The sequence below is a fragment of the Rhamphochromis longiceps genome, linkage group LG14, assembly GCF_057381845.1.
Source record: "Rhamphochromis longiceps isolate RC_006_pf linkage group LG14, R_longiceps_female_GT1.1, whole genome shotgun sequence".
NCBI lineage: Eukaryota > Metazoa > Chordata > Actinopteri > Cichliformes > Cichlidae > Rhamphochromis > Rhamphochromis longiceps.
Window position 1 is genome coordinate 20,387,622 of NC_140570.1, and position 21,853 is coordinate 20,409,474.

General features: G+C 43.6%; 1 protein-coding gene across 2 annotated transcripts in view; it reads left to right on the plus strand.

Moving 5' to 3' along the window:
- Window positions 1-21,853, plus strand: part of fchsd2 (FCH and double SH3 domains 2) — an 88,537-nt gene that overhangs the window by 61,179 nt on the left and 5,505 nt on the right. For both annotated transcript variants that reach the window (XM_085379344.1, XM_085379345.1), the window contains 4 exons: window positions 5,343-5,477; window positions 10,067-10,150; window positions 10,295-10,472; window positions 21,488-21,708. In XM_085379344.1, coding sequence (XP_085235470.1) covers window positions 5,343-5,477; window positions 10,067-10,150; window positions 10,295-10,472; window positions 21,488-21,708 — 618 coding nt within the window. The remainder of the gene's footprint in view (window positions 1-5,342; window positions 5,478-10,066; window positions 10,151-10,294; window positions 10,473-21,487; window positions 21,709-21,853) is intronic.

Here is a 21,853-nt window from a genome sequence, read left to right on the forward strand (position 1 = left end):
GCAAAATATAAAGAAATGGCTCAAGACTTTTGCACACTTTTTTGTAACTGTGTTTATTGCATTGACACTGGCCTGCTGTACCCACTAAAATGAACACCCTCACATCAGTAAGCTGTATATGATCTTTTGATTTCCCAACTGTCTCTCAGTAAATTCTTCAAATTCACTACACAAGCACGGCACTCAATTCAGCACATTCAAAAATGAAATGCTAAACTTTTAACACACGGGCTCATGGCTGCTCATTCTTTATGGTTTCATTATCCGTGAAAATCTCCCAACCAGAGTAGCTCTCCTGACAGATTACTTTCTGAAAGATGTAAATTGATAAATAATTGACCTTGGCCCTGCTGCCTAATCATCTATCACACCAGTTAAAGACTCTTAAAACGCCCCACTTCCTCAGTGGAATACTGATGTAGTTCTCTCTTAACTTTATTTCACAGCTCTTAGCTTTAATGACAAAGTAGACAGATATGACGTCTTTTGTGTATCATCTCATCATGTTTGTGAAAGTGTGCGCAAACTGTATGAATGTGCTAATGGGTCCCAAGTTTTTCATGCTCTGTGCAGAACTCCACCCTAAAAATATTAGACACTTTAGAAATACAGCTTTTATCACAGAGGTATTTTATTATGAAGTATCAAAGTGCCATATATAAACTATACACTGGCTGTAATTCAGCCTTACATGCTGTGTTCTTTTGTGTAGGGATATTTCTGCGTAATTATGTTTGTGCATTTGTATGTGAGTTGTCTTCTCTGCATTAGCTTTACAGGGAGGCAAGTGTGCCAATCACTAGTAGAGTGATCCCACATGGGGCTTTGTGAGGAGACGTGTGTCTGTCTGTCAACAAGACTAAACATAGCCAGTCTGCTTTATTGGAAGCACTTGACATTCTGCTCATGTGATATTGCAGCTTGCAGCTAACACTAGAGAGAAAGAGAGAGAGAGAGAGAGAGAGAGAGCGAGACACTGAACTTAAGAAAGAGAGAAAATGGAGAGAGAGATGAGCTAAATGGAAAAAGAATGAAAGAGGCATTTGTGCAGTTAAAGGGTGAAAGAAGCAGCAGCAGAGAGACAAGTACTGAAGAATGAGAAAAGTTAATTGGCTGTAAAAAAAAAGAAAAAGAAGAAGAAGAGGAGGGGTATGAGGTGAAGGAGAAGAGCAGAGATGAGGAGAAAGTCATGTCAGAGCAGAGGCATTGGAGGTGAGAAAGGTGGGGGTGAAAACAGCCAATAACTTGCTGTAATGTGATTTTATACTGTAAGAGATATAAGGTGTGGCATGTTTGCTCAGACAAAATGGTCCCCACACCTTGAGTCTCCTCAAGATTTGATCACGGTGCACAAACCTGCAGGTCAAATCCAATTTGTAATGAGCCAATCACATGGCATCAACTAATTTCTGCATGTAGATATGGTTAAGATGACCTGCTGACTAACTGAGCATCAGAATGAGGAAGGAGGCTGATTTAAGTGAATGTGGTGTAAGCTTTTCAGAAGCTGCTGATCTACTGGGACACATAACCATCTCTATCTACAGAGTCTAAAAAGTAGAAAATGTCTAGAAGGGGTCAGTTCTGTGGGTGAAGATGAACACAAACTCAGATGATCAGTCATTACAGTCAAGGTATGCAGAAGAGCATCTCTAAACATACATCGTGCTTTAAAGCAGATTGGCTGTAGCAGCAGAAGACCGCATTTCTGCTGCAGCGTTTGGATAGTATTTGGTCACACAGCACACAGCATAAAAGCATGAATCCCTGCTGGCTGCTTGTGATGGTGTGGGAGATATTTTCTTGTCACCTGATCCCTTTAGTACCAACTGAGCATCATTTAAATGCCACAGATATGCCGTGGCGGACAAAACTGTGTCAACTGTGTGATGCCATCATGTCAATATGGACCCAAATCTCTGATTAATTCAACAAGGTGCTGGAATCACCTTGTTGAATGTATGCAATGAAGAATTAAAGCAGTTATAAAGGCAAAAGGGGTCAAAGCCACAAGAAAGATGTGCTTAATAGTGTCCAGTGAGTGTATGTCTCAAAATATTTTATACTAAAAACAGTCAGGAGGGTTAAAATTTTGAACAATATTTATCTTCTTTTGACGGCATTTTAAAACTTCTCTTGTCCTATTTACAAGATTTGTCTGTTGTAGGCGTTTGCTGAAAACTCAGTGTGGTTTAGATGTCATTAAAAGAACAGACCAGGAGGCACATTGAGTATTCAGGCATATGACAGCAGTTCATCTGACATAGATTTTATTTGGAGAGCCTGGGGAGACTGACAGCAGCAAAGAAAGCTGGGACATTGTTATTAACAGGGTGCAAGAAAAAGAGACAGTATGAGAAGGGAAGGAAAAGTCAGAAGTGACCGATAACAAAGAAAGAACAAAGGATTGATGTAGTGCGAGTAATAATCTGCACAGGACGTGACAGAAACACAATGAAAGTAGGGAGCAGGCTCTCTCCTCGGCCGTTTCTTCATCCCACTCAGGTTTATTAATCTGAATGAAATACTGCAAGCCTTAAAAACCTCAGGCCTCTCAGACAGCAACTGCCTTCATTACAATAACACTTTTGCAGTTATTACCTCCAGGAACAGTAAAATCTTGCACTGGCCTGTCTCCGCTGTATTGGTACATATACTGAGATGTATATTTTGTGGTACTTTATAGGGTTATTACTGGAATACATACTGGCCTTTACTTCAGGGATTAAAAGGAACTGGTCTCTGGGCTAAGCAGCGTATTCTTAAATCAACAAAGAGGATAAGCTTAATGTGAACCAACAAACAAGCAGCCACTAAAGAAATGTGGCCCTGACTGAAAGCCTCCACGCCGTAGGTTCTACATGGCTGTGCTTGAAATCACCTTCTCTTTACAATGAAATTACCCTTGTCCAGGTAGTAGTGGTAAATGATGTGTTACATCAGGGGTTTATTATTTAACATGGACACTTATCAATTACTAACAGACCGCAGCAGTGTTTATTTTATGTGGTTCAGACATGTCAGTAACTATTGAAAGGATCACAGGACTGTGTCCTGATGTTTAGGTGAAACACACTCACACTCAGTTTATCTTATCCTGTAACACGTTTTCCTAAAAACGAAGTCATCTTCACGGCAGCACATCACTTAGGATGGCGTGGTTTTTAGGGAACTGTATCCAAACTGCTGAATGGATTGCCATGAATGTTGGTGTGCACATTTATGTGCCCCTCAAGATTCATTTTAACAAAACTGATGTTCCTCAGATCTCACTTTTTCATGCGTTAGCAGGACAAAACAACAAAAATTAAGGCCAGTCCTGTCAGTTTAACTATTACTGTGTTTTTACCAAGCTAATTATAGTCAGTACTTATTCATATGGTAAATGCTACTGTTATTCTATTTATTTTAGAAATCATGGCTGAACAATATACAGCATCACGGCAAATGTAATGTTTTTATTATGCAGGTAACAGTTTTAAAGAAGCAAAAACGTAAGTCCATGTTTATATTTCTTCTAGGTAAAAAGTATGCTCACAATCAGGAAAACAAAAAAAGGAGGAAGAGAGGTCTATACATTATTTTTTAACACAAGCAATTTTTTGATTCATCATCATCTCCCTGAGGTCAGCTCAGGTCAGCAGGTCAACAGGAAAAATGACCAAAAACACCTCAAAATTGCAGCAGCCATGCATCCTCAGATCCAGGAAAAAAAATGTAGGAGTGACATTATCTAAAATACTTAGCAGCCATTTCCTGAAATTAATTGGATGACAATTTTCCAGTACAGATTAATATCAGAGCATTAGATCCAGTCTCTTTGTACAGCAAAAATAAATGACGTGTGTACAAATGTGTTTAGGCTCTTGATACAAAATACAAGACTTTAAAGACCAAATTACACTTGATACAAATTCAATACAAGAGCTTTAACCTCCTAGGACTTGGCGTCCACATATGTGGACATCACATTTTGGGTTATTTAGACCAAAATACTCAATTTTGCTCTACTAGGGCCTGATATCCACTTACGAGGACATTATACTGCTACTGTTCTATTGAAATGTTAAACGAATATCCTCATATGTGGCTCTCATTTTTCTTAGAAACAAAAATCAGGTAAAAAAAAATCTGGTAATTCTTTGTTTTTACATTCATCGGGTCCCAATCAGTCCAAATATCAAAAAGAAATTAAAAATGCATGCTGTGGAAGAGTTCGGGTCTTAGGCGGTTAAAAATAAAACATATTAAAAGCCTTTGGTAACGTGTTACCAAGTGGGTAAAAACAGAAAGCCTTCCTCCTAAAGCAAATAGTGTTAATGACACACCCATGTCAAGGTGCAAAAACATACCACAGTGTGTGTTTTTTCAACATAGGCTAGCCAACATGGGCAATTCCCTATTTTCTTACCCATTCCTTCAGATAGTTTTGATAACAGTGTCTTTTTTATTACAGAATCATATGTCAAACTCTGGAGATTAACTAAAGTACTAAAGACATACATGTTTTGTTGTGCACCGTTATAGAGTTTACTGTGTCAACAGAAATCTGATGACTAAACACAATGAACTGAGAACACACACACACACACACACACACACACACACACACACACACACACACACACACACACACACACACACACACACGCACGCTATTTTCTCTCCCCATCTATTGTTACTGGTCAGGTCAGCCTTCTGTCTGTGATAGATCTTTCTACCAGCTGTATCACATGACTTCCCTGTAAGCCAGTGAAATTCACATGGAACAAACGAGGGAGTGGCTGGCTCATTTGAAACATTAGTCCTGGTACACCTGTGTCAAAAAAGCTACAGTACACACACTGAGCAGGATAGAGAAACTCAGACAGGAAGGAGCGATATCTGTACAGATGGAAAAATACTATAGGTGGCGAATAGACAAGACATAGTCTCGCAGCTGGTTATCGGACGCATAGTAGAAAGTGAGAAGAGAAGCTGGGATCATAACACAGCTGGGGAGCTGCAAGGTTAGTTTGAAGCAGTAGAAATAAACAGATAACAGTATACCTAACTAGGCATCACTTGGACAGCAGGAGTTGTGAGCACTTTGACTTTTTTTAACTGGTTTACATTAATAATTTAGCTAAACATCAAAGAAAATATAAATATACTGAGCATTTTACCATCTGGTATCATGTAAAATATGTTAAATGTTTTGCATTTAAACAGCTGTTGTTGTGTTTTTGCTCTTGAATATAGGCGTGTGTTTTAATCATTAACTTTAAAGGTGAGTGGAGCTTTTCTTGTTTGTCCTTGTACTTATCAGAGGTTTTCATTGTGGATCTGTTTGTGTGTTAAAGGGCACAGTGGACCTGGAGCGTGAAGAGGGTGAAGAGTGTGAGGAGAATATGGAGGTTTTTGACGACAGCAGCTCCAGCCCTTCGGGGACCCTCCGCAACTACCCGCTAACCTGCAAAGTCCTGTATTCATACAAGGTGTGAAGCAGCATGCACACAGTTACAGGGTGACACACACCTGCATGCACACAGCATCAAATATCTGCCTACTAGAAAGGAAACACCTGCAGCACACAGTATTATTGTTGACATATGTATGCCATTTAAATACCTCATTAACTAATCATTAATAGAGAATTGTTTGGTTATATGGAGGACATCTTAGGTCAACTGAACTCCTCCTTTTGCTGTTTAGATGTCCTGCCAACAAGTTTTTTCAAAAAGGTCTCAAAGACTTTAGAGTCAGACCTGTTGCAGATCGTCAACTTTTCCTTAATGTCGGGTGTGTTTCCGGAACCACTAAAAACTGCTGTAATAAAACCTATACTGAAAAAGGACAATCTTGACAAGACACAAATGAACAACTACAGGCCGATTTCAAATCTCCCATTTTTAAGTAAGATCATTGAAAAAGCAGTTTCTCAACAGCTCAATTACTTCTTAAAACAGAATAACTGCTACGATGCCTTCCAGTTAGGTTTTAGACAGAACCACAGCACTGAAACTGCTCTGACCAAAGTGTTTAATGACATATGTCTGAATACAGACAGTGGAAAAATGTCAGTCTTAGTTTTACTGGATCTCAGTGCAGCATTTGATACAGTTGACCACAACATATTACTCAAACGACTGGAGAACTGGGCAGGTCTTTCAGGAACTGTACTAAACTGGTTCAAAACATACTTAGAAAACAGGAAATACTTTGTATCAATAGGTAACTTCACATCTGAGCAGACAAGCATCACATGTGGAGTTCCCCAAGGTTCCATCTTGGGACCCCCTCTGTTTAACATTTACATGCTCCCACTGGCACAGATTATAAAGAACAACAAAATAAACTATCACAGCTATGCAGATGACACACAAATATATATCACAATGTCACCAGGAGCCTGAGGCCCTGTACAGGCTCTTGGTAAATGCATTGAGGAAATTAATGACTAGTTGTGCCACAATTTTCTCCAGCTAAACAAAAACAAAACTGAAGTAATAGTCTTTGGCGCCAAAGAAAAACGATTACAGGTCACCAGAGAACTTCAATCTCTACACCTAAAAACCACAAACCAGGCGAGAAATTTGGGTGTAGTGATGGATGCAGACCTAAACTTAGAAAAACACATTAAGACAATAACAAAGTCAGCTTACTATCACCTCAAGAATATATCAAGGATAAAAGATCTGATGTCCCAACAGGACCTGGAAAAACTAGTCCATGCATTCATCTTTAGTAGGCTTGATTACTGTAACAGCATCTTTACAGGTCTACCTAAAAAATCAGTCAGACAACTACAGCTCATTCAGAACTCTGCTGCTCGAGTCCTCACTAAGACCAAAAAAGTGGACCACATCAGTCCAGCTCTGAGGTCTTTACACTGCCTGCCTGTCCGTCAGAGGATAGACTTTAAAGTTCTGATGCTGATGCTGGTCTGGGATGATCAGGAAGAGGAGTACAGAAGTCTGGTGAGGAACTTTGTCGCATGGAGTCACACAAACCACCTGCAACTCAACACCTCAAAGACTAAGGAACTGGTTGTGGACTTCGGGAGGTCCAGAGAAGGTCCACTGCCGGTTCAGATAGAGGGGGAGGAGGTGGAGGTGGTCAACAAGTACAAGTACCTCGGGCTGTGGGTGGACAATAAACTGGACTGGTCATGCAACACAGAGCACCTGTATAAAAAAGCCCAAAGCCGACTGTACTTCCTCAGGAGGCTGAGGTCTTTTAACATCTGCAGGAAGCTCCTGAGGATGTTTTACCAGTCGGTGGTTGCTGGAGTACTTTTCTATGCTGTGGTGTGCTGGGGGAGCAGCACAGCAAAGAGGGACTCATCCAGGCTGGAGAAACTGATCAGGAAGGCTAGCTCTGTGGTCGGCATGAAGCTGGACACTCTGGTGACAGTGGCAGAGAAAAGGACATTAAAGAAACTGCTGGACATTATGAACAATGCTGGGCATCCTCTGCACACGGCCATAAACAATCAGAAGAGTCTGTTCAGTGACAGGTTGCTTCTCCCCAAGACAAGAACTAACAGACTTAAAAACTCCTTTGTCCCACACGCCATCAGACTGTTTAACTCCTCTCTGGAGGGGAGAGGGAGGGGAAACAGGAGGACAAAGGAGGGGGGAACAACTAAGCTGTAGTGCCTCTTCACCTCACTGTACAATACCTTGTGCAATACTTTTTGTAAATAGTCAACAGTGCAATAGACTCAATACTTGAAATGTGCAATTCACTTGTATTTTTATTTTTTATTCCTATTTATTCTATTTATCCCCTTTGTATATTTTATTTATATTTGTCTCTGTATTTATATATGTGTGTGTGTGTGTGTGTGTGTGTGTGTGTGTGTGTGTGTGTGTGTGTGTGTGTGTGTGTGTGTGTGTGTATATATATACACTCAACAAAAATATAAACGCAACACCTTTGTTACTGCTCCCATTCCCCATGGGATGGACGTAGAGACCTAAAATTCATTCCAGATACACAATATAACCATCCCTCCCAAACAGTGGTCACAAATCAGTCCAAATGTGTGGTAGTGGGCACATCTGCTATATTGAGATAATCCATCCCACCTCACAGGTGTGCCACATCAGGATGCTGATCTGACATCATGAGTAGTGCACAGGTGTACCTCAGACTGCCCACAACAAAAGGCCACCCTGGAATGTGCAGTTTTGTCTCACAGCAAAATGCCACAGATGCCACAAGCAATGAGGGAGCATGCAATTGGCATGCTGACAGCAGGAATGTCAACCAGATCTGTCGCCCGTGCATTGAATGTTCATTTCTCAACCATAAGCCGTCTCCACAGGCGTTTCAGAGAATATGGCAGCACATCCAACCGGCCTCACAACCGCAGACCTCGTGTAACCACACCAGCCCAGGACCTCCACATCCAGCAGGTTCACTTCCAAGATCGTCTGAGACCAACCACCCAGACAGCTGCTGGAACAATTGGTTTGCACAACCAAACAATTTCTGCACAAACTGTCAGAAACCGTCTCAGGGACGCTCAACTGCATGCCCGTCGTCCTCATCGGGGTCTTGACCTGACTCCAGCTCATCGCCGTAACAGACTTGTGTGGGCAAATGCTCACATTCGATGGCGTCTGGCACGTTGGAGAGGTGTGCGCTTCACGGATGAATCATGGTTCACATTGTTCAGGGCAGATGGCAGCTGAGAATGTCCCAGTTCTTGCATGGCCAGCATACTCACCGGACATGTCACCCATTGAGCATGTTCGGGATGTGCTTGACCGGCGTATACGACAGCGTGTACCAGTTCCCACGAATATCCAACAACCTCGCACAGCCATTGAAGTGGAGTGGACCAACATTCCACAGGCCACAATTGACAATCTGATAGACTCCATGCGACGATGTGTTGCACTGCATGAGGCAAATGGTGGTCACACCAGATACTGACCGGTTCTGGGTCCCCAGACCCCCAATAGCGCAAAAAACTGCACATTCCAGGGTGGCCTTTTGTTGTGGGCAGTCTGAGGTACACCTGTGCACTACTCATGATGTTAGATCAGCATCCTGATGTGGCACACCTGTGAGGTGGGATGGATTATCTCAATATAGCAGATGTGCCCACTACCACACATTTGGACTGATTTGTGACCACTGTTTGGGAGGGATGGTTATATTGTGTATCTGGAATGAATTTTAGGTCTCTACGTCCATCCCATGCGGAATGGGAGCAAAAACAAAGGTGTTGCGTTTATATTTTTGTTGAGTGTATAACAATTCTGTAACTGTAACTTCGGTCGTTGCTGTGCTTTTTTTGGAAGTCGAATTTCCCAGAGGAACCCACCCGAGGGATTAATAAAGTTCTATCTTATCTTATCTTATCTTATCTTATCTTATCTTATCTTATCTTATCTTATCTTATCTTATCTTATCTTATCTCTTATAAAGCTCTGAATGGTTTAGGACCAAAATACATCAGTGACCTCCTGACCCAGTATGAACCATCCAGATCCCTCAGGTCATCTGGATCCGGTCTTTTATCAGTTCCCAGAGTCAGAACCAGACACGGAGAAGCTGCATTCAGCTTTTATGCTCCTTATATCTGGAACAAACTCCCAGAAAGCCTCAGATCAGCTGAAACACTCGGTTTATTTAAATCCAGGTTGAAGACTCACCTGTTCTCAGCTGCATTTGAATAAAACACCAAATCCACACTTTTAAGCTTAAATTTCAAAACTAACATTTTAACTACTGATTTTATCTATTTCTGATTTTATCTGTTTTGATTTTATATACTGTTTTGTTTGTTTGTCTGTTAATTAGTTAGTTTGTTTGTTTGCTTGTTTTAATCAATTTTAAATCATACTTTTTATTTGTTTTTGTTTCTAATGTCTCTGTAAAGCACTTTGAATCACCTTGTTGTTGGATTGTGCTATACAAATAAACTTGCCTTGCCTTGCCTATAAGGTCTGGCTACTCCCTTTTTCTGTCCTTTCACATCTGCTGACCTTTCCTCCTTTCATACTCTCCTACTCTCCTTCCCACTTTCTCTGTTTTTCTTTCTTTAACTCCCGCTGTGTCTCTTCCTCAGGCCTCCCAACCAGATGAGTTAACTATCGATGAACAGGAGATGTTGGAGGTCATTGAGGACGGAGACATGGAGGACTGGGTTAAGGTACCCTATCGCAGTCAAGTGCTGTAGATGTGTATCGCATTTTTTTTGCCAGTTGAATAATTTGATCGTTGTTGTGCTACTGTCTGTACTGACATGATTTTTGGGGCTTCTTTTGTTGTTGTTGTTTATTTGTTTGTTTCTCAGGCACGCAATAAGGCAGGTCAGGTGGGCTATGTCCCAGAGAAATACCTGCAGTTCCCGACCTCCAACAGTCTGCTGAGCATGCTCCAGTCTCTGGCTACGCTCGATGCTCGGTCACACACTTCGTCTAACTCAACAGAGCCAGAGCTGCACTCGGGCTGCATAAACGGAGACACAAATAGTAAGTAACCCTGTAAGCACAGTTGCTGTGAAGGATTAATTAAACTTCATGGCAGTAGTTAAAGGAAAGAGGTTAATTCTAGTTGTACCCGTGTAAATGAGTTTTCACCCATAATGAGGTTATTGTGGGCCACTAACTGAGGCATTTTTCTCTTTACTGCTTCTGTAGAGTACACTGAGTACACTAAGCAGGGTATTATTGGAAAGTGGAAATGTAGGGGTTGCCCACTGAACCTTGCTGGGATGCTCTAAATAAACACCCTTGACCCTAATCATTTCAGTTCATTTACAATACTCTACAAGGGTCTTGAGCAATGCTTCATTTCTTTATATTTTGCATCCAAGGAGATCATTTTTAAAGTGGTCTTGAGCAATAGTTATTCAGGCTTTCCAGAGGTTTTCCAAAGACCAAATATTGTATTTCCATGTATGTTTGCACTTTTAATAAATCACAGTACTGCATGTCAATGAACTAGAACCAGTGCCTTCTGTAAAAATCCTGTCTCATATTCAAAGAGAACAAAAAGAGAACAAGAGCGGAGCATTAACCTGACTGTTAACTGTTAACTTTTGCTGTTTTATTTCTGCAGCCCTGTGGGTTGTATTCACAAGTTCATTTACAGTTTTTTCTGATTGCTTAAGCACATTTTTTGTAACTATTGGCTAATTTTGCAAAACTCTACACACAAATAAGAAAACCTGTCACCCAATAATCAAAACATTGTAGTTCTCTTGCAAAAGCAAACACAGCTAGATTAACTCTTCACACCTTCATAAAAATGGTGTTTCCGTATCAAACAGTACACACAAGCCATCATCTACTAAGCACACAATGCGCCAACTGCACACTGATGGTATGAATACAAAACACATCTGGCTTTTGCTTTCTCTGTGCACAAGGTAGGCTATGTCAGTTTGAGCTCATACTTCTGTCATAGATCCATAAGCATAGAGGGATCCAAACTTCAAGTACTGGTGTTTATTCAAACACATCAAAACAAACACAAGTGTTTATTTCCAAGTATAGGATTATTTGCAATCGCCATAATGACTATATGGGTTACTTATCCTAGTGCGCATGCGCCAACCAGCGTGCAGCCTGTTACAGTCGCTCCTGCTTTTCTCTTAGTTTAGCTCTTTTTTCTTACGTATTCTTTTTTTTTTCTGACTTGTATTTTCCTCCGTTTTCTATCTCTTACTCAATCATGTGGATTGAGAGAGTTTTTGTTCTTCTGGTGGCCGTGGAACTGTTACTTTTATCATGGAACGGGACCGCGGCACATCTCCTACACGCACGGACTGTTTACTCCAGAGATCAGCTGATCGCCCTGATGCCGGCCGGCTCGCTGGCCAGGCCCGCAGAAGTGCCCGCAGAAGTACCAGCTGAAATTTGGAAGAAAACACATCGGGGATGCAGAGGTCAAGGACAGAAGAGAAGAAAAAAGGTGACGGTGAGACAGCGGAGGCTCGAAGCGAGGAGGAGGTTTAAACCGTGTCTGCCGTCTATCGTGATGGGAAATGTGCGATCGTTGGCAAGTAAAATCGACGAGCTCTCAGCACTGGTACGGAGTCAGAGGGAATACCGAGAGTGTAGCCTGATGTGTTTCACCGAATCATGGCTGCACCAGGTCATTCCCGATGAGAATGCTTCCGTGGAAGGCTTCCACACTGTTCGGGCGGACAGGGACAGCATCGCTAGCGGTAAGCGTAAAGGAGGTGGGCTTGCTGTTTTAGTTAACAACCGGTGGTGTAACCCTGCCAACATAACAATCAAAGAAAGGATTTGTTGCCCGGACACTGAACTGTGTGCTGTTGGACTCAGGCCGTATTATTTACCCAGGGAATTCTCTCACGTCATCTTGGTGGCTGTTTATGTTCCCCCCTCTGCTAACCCCACAGCTGCATGTGACACTATCCACTCTGCCATAGCTCGGCTACAGACTCAGCACCCGAGTGCCTTTATTGTGATCTCGGGTGACTTCAACCATGTATCACTGGACAATACACTACCAACATTCAAACAATATGTGGACTGTCCCACCAGGGGAGAGAAAACTTTAGACTTACTGTATGCTAACGTCAAGGATGCATACAGCTCCTCCTCCCTCCCCCCACTTGGTAGGTCAGATCATAACCTGATTCACCTCACCCCCCGCTATGTGCCAATTGTGAGGAGGGAACCTGTGACCACCAGGACTGTTAGGAGGTGGTCAGAGGAGGCAATAGCGGAACTACAGGGCTGTTTCGAGGTGACCGACTGGGAAACACTCTGTGAGCCTCACGCCGAGGACATCAATGGGCTTACTGAGTGTATCACAGACTACATAACTTTCTGCACCGACTCCATTGTTCCAGCTCAGACTGTTCATTGTTACCCAAATAACAAGCCGTGGGTGACTAAGGACATCAAAGCCCTCCTCAACAACAAGAAGAGGGCTTTCAGAGGGGGCAACAAAGAGGAGGTGAGGAAGATCCAGGTGTTACTAAAGGACAAGATCAGAGAGGCTAAGGACAATTACAGGAGGAAGCTGGAGTGGAAACTCCAGCAGAACAGCATGAGAGAGGTGTGGAGGGGCATGAAGACCATCACTGGATTCAGGCCAACCAACAGCAGGGGAGCTGAGGGAGGTGAGAATAGAGCCGACGAGTTGAATCTGTTTTTCAATAGATTCGACACCACAGTGTCTGCTCCCACCCCCACAACCTCACCTGTAGTCAGCCTGGAATCCAGAGCCACACCACTGTGCCAGCCTCTCTCTTCACATGTTGCCTCCTGTGAGATTCCTGACACCCCTCCCCCACCCATCACCTTCACTCAATACCAGGTTGAGATGCAAATGAGGAGACTTCACTCAGGCAAGTCTGCTGGACCAGACGGAGTGAGTCCCCTTGTCCTCAAGGCCTGTGCCCCCCAGCTGTGTGGAGTCTTTCATAAACTGTTTATGCTGAGTCTGAGTCTGCAGAGGGTCCCGGTGATGTGGAAGACATCATGCCTCGTCCCTGTACCAAAGACGCCTCGTCCCAGTGGCCCCCAGGATTACAGGCCCGTGACACTGACCTCCCACATCATGAAGACCCTGGAAAGGCTCATCCTGGACCAGCTGCGACCCATAGTAAGACCACATCTGGATCCCCTTCAGTTCGCTTATCAGCCTCGTCTCGGAACAGAGGACGCCATCATCTACCTGCTCAATCGTGTCTACACCCATCTGGACCAGCCGGCGAGCACTGTGAGGGTCATGTTTTTTGACTTTTCCAGTGCTTTCAACACCATCAGGCCGACCCTCCTGGGTGATAAGTTAGCAGCGATGCAGGTGGATGCTTCTCTGGTGTCCTGGATTGTTGATTACCTGACAGGAAGACCACAATATGTACGTCTCCCACAGTGTGTGTCTGACAAGGTGATTAGCAACACAGGGGCACCACAGGGGACTGTCCTCTCCCCCTTCCTCTTCACCCTCTACACCACAGACTTCAGCCACTGCACAGAGACCTGCCATCTTCAGAAGTTTTCTGATGACTCTGCGGTGGTTGGATGCATCAGCAGGGATGATGAGACAGAGTACCGGGCTGTGGTCGACTCCTTTGTCACGTGGTGTGGGCAGAATCATCTGCAGCTCAACGTGGCAAAGACCAAGGAACTGATCGTGGACTTCAGGAAGACCAGGAAACACTTGACCCCTGTTTCAATCCAGGGGGTCAGTGTTGACATTGTGGAGGACTATAAATACCTTGGAGTACACATTGACAATAAACTGGACTGGGCTAAAAACACCACAGCACTTTACAGGAAGGGCCAGAGTCGTCTCTATTTTTTGAGGCGACTGAGGTCCTTCAACATCTGCCAGAAAATGCTGAGGATTTTCTATGAGTCTGTGGTGGCCAGTGCGATCCTCTATGCTGTTGCATGCTGGGGGAGCAGGCTGAGGGTCGCAGATGCCAACAGACTTAATAAACTGATCCGTAAGGCCAGCAATGTTGTGGGGATGGAGCTGGACTCCCTCAAGGTGGTGTCGGAGAGGCGGATGCTGTCCAAGATAAAGACAATGTTGGATAACACCTCCCACCCACTCCATGACATGTTGGTCAGTCACAGGAGCTCGTTCAGTGAGAGACTGAGATTACCGAAAAGCACCACTGAACGACACAGGAAATCATTCCTGCCTGTGGCCATCTCCCTGTACAACGCATCCACTTAACACACTGTTTGCTGCTACAACTACACATGTTTCTTTTCCAAATATTTATTTATAAGTGACGTATGTATGTATGTATATATATGTATATATTGTACTATTCTTAGTTAGCGTATTGTCTGTCTTGTCTTAATGTTGGTTTAAAATGGAGCACTGTAACAAAAAATAATTTCCCCCAGGGATCAATAAAGTATTCTGATTCTGATTCTGATTCTGATACTTGGTCTGCAGTGAACATGCTTCCTCTGCCCCCAGCATCTGGTCATCTAGCAATTCTGTAAAGTAACAATTTCAGTATTTTCACATCAATGGTATTGGTGTGTTTCTCATTGGCATATGGCAGTGCTACAAATCTTTGTGCGAAGTGACTGTACTAACCGATTCTCATTTCAAGATGTCCTTATGGTGCTTGCTACAGTGTAGCGGCTCGAGTTAGGCTGGACCCGTTGGCCAGCTACCCTCAGGGTCATTCCATGGTTGATTACATGGTCCACTATTGTAGCTCTGATGTCATCAGCAATTCTATTTCTTACTCTTCCTACCCTTCCTCTCCCCCCTCCTCATCTTCCTCTTGCTCCTCCTTGTCCTTGTCGTCCTCTTCATCCTACTTCTTCACCTCCACGTCCTCTTCCTCGGCCTCCTCTACTTCTCACTCTTTCTGCTCCCTCCATTGTACTCCGCACACACAGCTTACCTGTATTATAGTGCTTAGGCTGATTGCAAAGTGAACTAATTATCTAAAAAAGTTTTCACGGGGGGTTCCGGTGAATATGGTAGGCTAGAAGACGTGCTTTCACTGTGCTCCCGCTCCCACCTGTACTTATCACAGTGTAATGCGCACTACTGTCTATATTTTTACCTAAACTAGTGACTGAGAGCTTTGGGAATACTCAGCAGTCCCAAATACGCTTTTTGGAAGTTAAATAATGTCGAAGCAGACGAAGATACAATCTCGAAAGACCACGGCCGTCGTGATGAACAATGCTAGCCAAACTGACATGCTAGTAGCAATGGGCGACCAGCCCTCGCCCCCGGTGGACACCGCAACTCTCGTCCGTGAGGTGACCGATAGCATCAGTGAGGTAATTGACCAAAAACTGTCTGCACTGTCGGGGACACTGGAGAAAATTTCGTCCTCGCTGGAAAACGCCTCCAAACGCGTCACGGAGGCAGAGCAGAGAATCTCAGATATGGAAGATGGGGTGACTGACCTCGCGGGGAGGCTGGCTGAAGCGGAGGGGAGGATTAAGGTTATGGCAAAAGGTTTGGACGACTTAGAGAACCGCAGCAGGCGCGACAATATTCGCATCATTAACCTGAAAGAAGGTGCGGAGGGTGAGAGCCCTACTCAGTTTTTTGAGGCTTGGCTGCCTGCCACACTCGGGCTGAGACACAGCTCCGCGGGTAAAGCCCGCATTAAAGTTGACCGCGCACACCGGGGCCTCGGCCCGCGGGGTGCTCACCCCAGGCCGGTGATCATCAAGCTCCACAACTCCGGAGATAAACAGCGGATTATGGCTGCAGTGAAAGCGGCCCCCGAACTCCACCACGACGGGCAGCGGATCTTCATACATCAGGATTTCTCCTACGCGATCCGTGAGAAACGACGGGGATTTAATGCTTCTTGCCGTGCCTTAATCGACAAGGGCATCCGCTTTAGGATGCGCTATCCAGCGACGCTTGTGCTGACTTACAATGGCAATGAGCACAAGTTTGAATCGCCTAAAGATGCACAAAGTTTCATCAATGCGCTGGATTAATAGATGCTTGCCCCGTACAAACTGTGGCACTGCCGGACTTAACTGGGACCGTGTCATTGGACGCCTGAGTCCGCAGCGTTTAACGCAGTTTGAGGAGGCAGAGACGGTTTAACGGGGAAAATAGCCTAATTGTTTACTCAGTCTCTAATTTTGATTCACAACTGACAGTAACCCGATTCCATTCAGGTTTGGGGAGCGGGGGCGGGGTTTTGCTTTGTTTTTTTTTTCTTTTTCTTGTCTTCTCTCTCCTTCTCTCCCGTGGAGTGAAACTTCTTTTGGCTGCACTGGGCTTGTGACACCACCCGGTGGGTGGCATTTTCATTTTTGTTTGTTTCTTGTTTGTCTGTTTTTAGTCCGTGATACCTTGACGTTTATCTTAATTCTGTTATTGTATGCAATTTGTTGTGTGGGTGAAGGTTCCTTTGCCATCTTTTTGTGATGGTTTTGTTCATGTCAGCACGGCCGGTTCAGGCCATGGGTTAAGTCTTTCACATGTCTTTTATTATGATGGCTCTTTCTGTTTGCCTTGGGTTGACGATTCTTGTCCAATGACAGATTACTTTTGCAATGAGTAACACTAAAATTATTACTCTTAATGTCAAGGGAATTAACCACGTCATTAAGAGGCGCAAGATAATTTCCTTACTCAAAAAAGATAGAGTGCAGATTGCATTACTGCAAGAGACTCACCTCACAGATTCCGAACACCTAAAACTCAAACGTGATTGGGTGGGACAAATTTATTATTCCTCCTTTAACTCTAAAAGTAGAGGCGTCGCAATATTGGTCCATAAAAATCTACCATTCACGCTACATACTATTGTAAGGGATACGGACGGACGATTTATTTTGATTACTGGGCTTCTATATGGGGAATTAATTCTATTGGGAAGTGTTTATGCACCAAATACTTTTGATAGATCGTTCTATTCAAATTTTCTGGCAAAAACCTCCCCTGTGTGTCCGAACCACGTAATAATTGGTGGGGATTTTAACTGTGGCTTGAATCCTGAAACTGATTATAATCCACCAAAATCTCAACCATCTTCAAAAATGGCAAAGGCTACAACGGACCTCTGTTCAGATCTTGGTCTCTTTGATGCTTGGAGAGTTTGTAATCCACATGTGAAGGACTTCACATTTTTCTCACGCCCCCATTTTTCCTTTTCCAGGATTGACTACATGTTTGTTTCTGGATCTGTCCTTGACAGAACTCGGGGCTGTTTGATCCGCACATGTGCGCTTTCGGACCACTCGTCAGTTTCAATGGAGCTATCACCACCTTATTATGACCCTTCGTCTAGACATTGGCGGCTAAACCCAGCTCTCCTTAGTGACCCTAAATTTGTAAAGTATTTAGAAGATCAGTGGGAACTCTATCTTTCTACAAATGACTTACCGGGGGTTAGTGCTTCTACTCTATGGGAGGCGGGTAAGGCATTTCTCAGGGGCTCCGTTATCTCTTTTACCTCGGCAAAAAAGAAGAGCAACTTAGCCAAACAATTAGTGCTTGAACGCGATATCACTGACTTGGAGAGGGAGTTTAAGAAATCCTCGTCTATTTCTGTGCTTCGGAAGTTGGATGCAGCTAGATCGGCCCTGGACCAACTGTTAACTCAGAAAGCGGAAACTGCAATATTCTATGCGAAGCATAGATTATTTGAATCAGGCAACAAACCTGGACGCTTGCTCGCCCGACTTGCCCAAGGGAAACGGGGCTCTTATGCAATACCCTCTCTAAAAGATAAGGCAGGTGTCTTACAGTTTGAGGCTAAACTTATCAGCAAAATAATGAAAGAGTTCTATCAAGACTTATATTCCCCTGAGTGTCAAAATACTGTAGACGCCAGGAAACTGTTTCTTGACACTGTTAACCTCCCTATACTGTCAGAGGAAAGTCGATTGGATCTTTGCAGCCCTATCAGGGTGCAGGAGGTCTTGGATGCAATTAAATCCTTACAGAGTGGGAAGGCTCCGGGCCCTGATGGGTTTGGGCCAGAGTTTTATAAAAAAATGGCCAAACATGTGGCGGGTCCTTTGTTGGGAATGTATACAGAATCTCTTGAGAGGGGCGTGCTTCCACCCACCCTAAACCTTGCCCATATATCCCTGATCTTAAAGAAGGATAAACCCGCGGATCTGTGTACATCCTACAGACCTATAAGTCTACTTAGTGTGGATTGTAAGATTCTGTCCAAAATTTTATCCAGACGTTTGGAGGAGGTTCTGCCGGTTCTGATAAAGCCTGACCAGACGGGATTCGTCAAGAATAGATACTCCCGCTCCAATGTCCACCGACTCATAAATGTTGCGCAGTTCTCTCAGAACACCAATTATAGGGCTCTTGCGATCTCTTTGGATGCTGAGAAAGCATTTGATCGGGTGGAGTGGGAGTATCTATTTGATGTTTTGGACAGGTTTGGTTTGGGATCTGAATTTGTCAAGTGGGTCAAACTGCTGTATGGGGCCCCAGCTGCAAGGGTCTTGGTTAATGGCTCGGTCTCGGATGTCTTCCCACTGGGTAGGGGAACGCGGCAAGGATGCCCCCTCTCTCCCCTGTTGTTTGCACTTGCCTTGGAGCCACTGGCAGAGGCTATAAGAACTGATCCTGAGATCTGTGGGGTGACCTTGTCGAATACTGAATACAGGATTTCCCTTTATGCAGATGACGTGTTGCTCTTTCTCACTAAGCCAGAAACTTCTATTCCTGCACTGACACATATCATCAACCAATTTGGCCTCTTCTCAGGGTATAAGATAAATTATGATAAATCTGAAGCTTTGCCACTGGGTGACGGGGGGAGGTGGGACGCTCCTCCTAATTTCCCTTTCAGGTGGTCGACCACGGGTTTCACATATTTAGGTATCAGGGTGTCCGCAGACACAGCGGAGTTGTACAAGTTGAACTTCAAGCCGATTGTGGCCTCAATCAAGAATGACCTCAATAGGTGGTTTGACCTCCCCCTGTCTTGGACGGGTAGAATAAGTTTAATCAAGATGAATGTGCTACCCAGAATATTATACCCCATTCAAATGTTGCCTCTCAGGATCAACAGAAAAACATTCATAGAGATTGAGGGATGTCTTTCTAAATTCATATGGCGTGGGAAGAAATCTAGACTAAAGATACAGATTTTACAACTGCCCACGGATGAGGGGGGTCAGGCACTGCCTAACTTTTTATATTACTACTGGGCTTGCCATGCACAAATAATCTCAGGGTGGTTACATTCCTTCCTTCACCGGGGCGAACCATCGGTAGATGCCTGGTGCTGTGACCCTCTCTCACCTCTTAGTCTCTTATCCACTGACCTGGCGGACCTCCCTCTTGGTGTCAGAACTAATTCCGTCTTGATGCCCACTTTAAAGGTTTGGCGTGATATTACTGCCCACGTCGGAAGAAGAGGTTTCTCTAGTGCACTGCAGCCTCTAACTAGGAATAAAGCTTTCCCCCCGGGTATTGGCATTAATATATTTGATGATTGGTATTCCAAAGGTATAAGATTTATTTGTGATCTGTTCGAAAGGGGTAGTTTTATGGCCTTTAATCAAGTTCAAGTTAAGTATAATTTACCACAGAAACACTTCTTTGGATTCCTGCAAGTAAGGCATTATGTGAACTCCCTTAAATTTCCAGCCAATCAACCAGTTTTGAACCCTGTTGAAAGCTTTCTTCTCAAAGTTAACGAGGAAATGACTACAAAAAAGAAATTTATTTCTCTTTGTTATGGGAAATTGTTGTCTTTGAACTTTATAACCACTGATAAGGCCAGGGTTCGGTGGGAAACCGACCTCGAAGCTCAGGTTGGTGCGGAAGCATGGTCCAAAACTTTCAGATCTGCCATGAAATTGTTTCCCTGTAACAGACTAAAGGAAAGCCAGTACAGAATCTTACATAGACTACAGCGTACGCCGGAGTTCCTAAATAAAATTCACCCTCAGATTTCTGCTCTTTGTGTGAAGTGCAATACGGCTGTAGGGACCTATTACCACTGCATATGGCAATGTCCTTTAATTACTAGATTTTGGAAGAATATTGCTATAGAGCTTTGCTCTATTTTCCACCGAACGATCCCACTGAACCCTATGCTGTTCGTTCTGGGTCTATCTATAGAAGGGCTCTCTCTGTCTTCTGTACAGATGCTTTTGTTAAGTAAACTTTTACATTTGGCGAGGCGATGTGTACTGTTTCAATGGATTCAGAGACGGCCTCCTACTGTTACACAGTGGTACAGAGAACTGCTCAGGGTGCTGCCGATGGAGCGCCTCAGTGCCATCATAAAGGGCAATTGTAATGCATTCTGTAGCATATGGCAGCCTCTGCTTGATCACCTACCTCATGACCTTACTGTGCTATTACATAAGGGGGACTCGCTGTTTGTTTTTAAACACACTGATTAATGTCTGTGTTTTCCCCCCCCTTTTTTTTTTTTTTTTTTTTTTTTTTTTTTTTTTTAATTTATTGTTTCCCTTGACTTCGAATGTGAAACGCTTTACATATTTTGTCCCAGGCGTGTGTACTGGTAACTCATATACCTGCATTTGCTTTGTTATTTTTTTTTTTTTTTGTTTTGTTTTTTTGTGCTTGGCTGTGCTGACTTGTTGCTGTTCGTGTTGTTCTGACAAAATCAATAAATCATCGTTTCAAAAAAGTTTTCACATGTGAAAGTGTGCCAGACAGTTGGCAAATTAGTGTTAATGATAGCCATACATGTGTATACTTTTGCTAGGAGTGTGTTGGAAATTTGGTAATTGAGTGTTGTGCAGTGAATTGTGCCTACAGTTTTGCAAAGTGTGTGTTACAAAATTGCAAACTGAGTGCAAAGCAGTTTTTGTGCTTTTAGTTTTGCAAACTCAGTGAGTGGTTTTGCTATAAGTCTGAATAGTTTTAGAGATTGTGCTACAGGAATCACAGTTAGGGTTTAAGCATTCAGAAAAAACTGTAATAACAGTAAGGGCCCTGCAGACAAGAAACTGCATTTCCCTGAGAATAATTGTTCCGACGGTATACTTATAATTGTTTTTTCTCCCTCTCTCTCTATCGTCCTTTCTCTCTGCAGTGGTGTACGTGCGTGCACTTTATGATTACGAGGGTCAGGCGGATGAGGAACTCTCCTTTTCCGAGGGAGCTGTGATCCGCTTGTTGAGCCGTGACACTCAGACAGATGACGGCTTCTGGGAGGGGGAGCTGAACGGGCGGGTGGGCGTTTTCCCCTCCGTGTTGGTAGAAGATCTTACAGAGAATGGAGAGACCAGCGCGGGAGGGGCAGGTGACACACAGGTACAGTAACACCTGTACACACATGAATTAATCTCACAGATAACATACAAGTCATCTTAGGTAACAGGACTTACTCTAGACCTGAATGAGACATTTGGTCTTATCAGTGTTTTCTCAGGGGAGAAATACCAAAGACTGTGTGTAG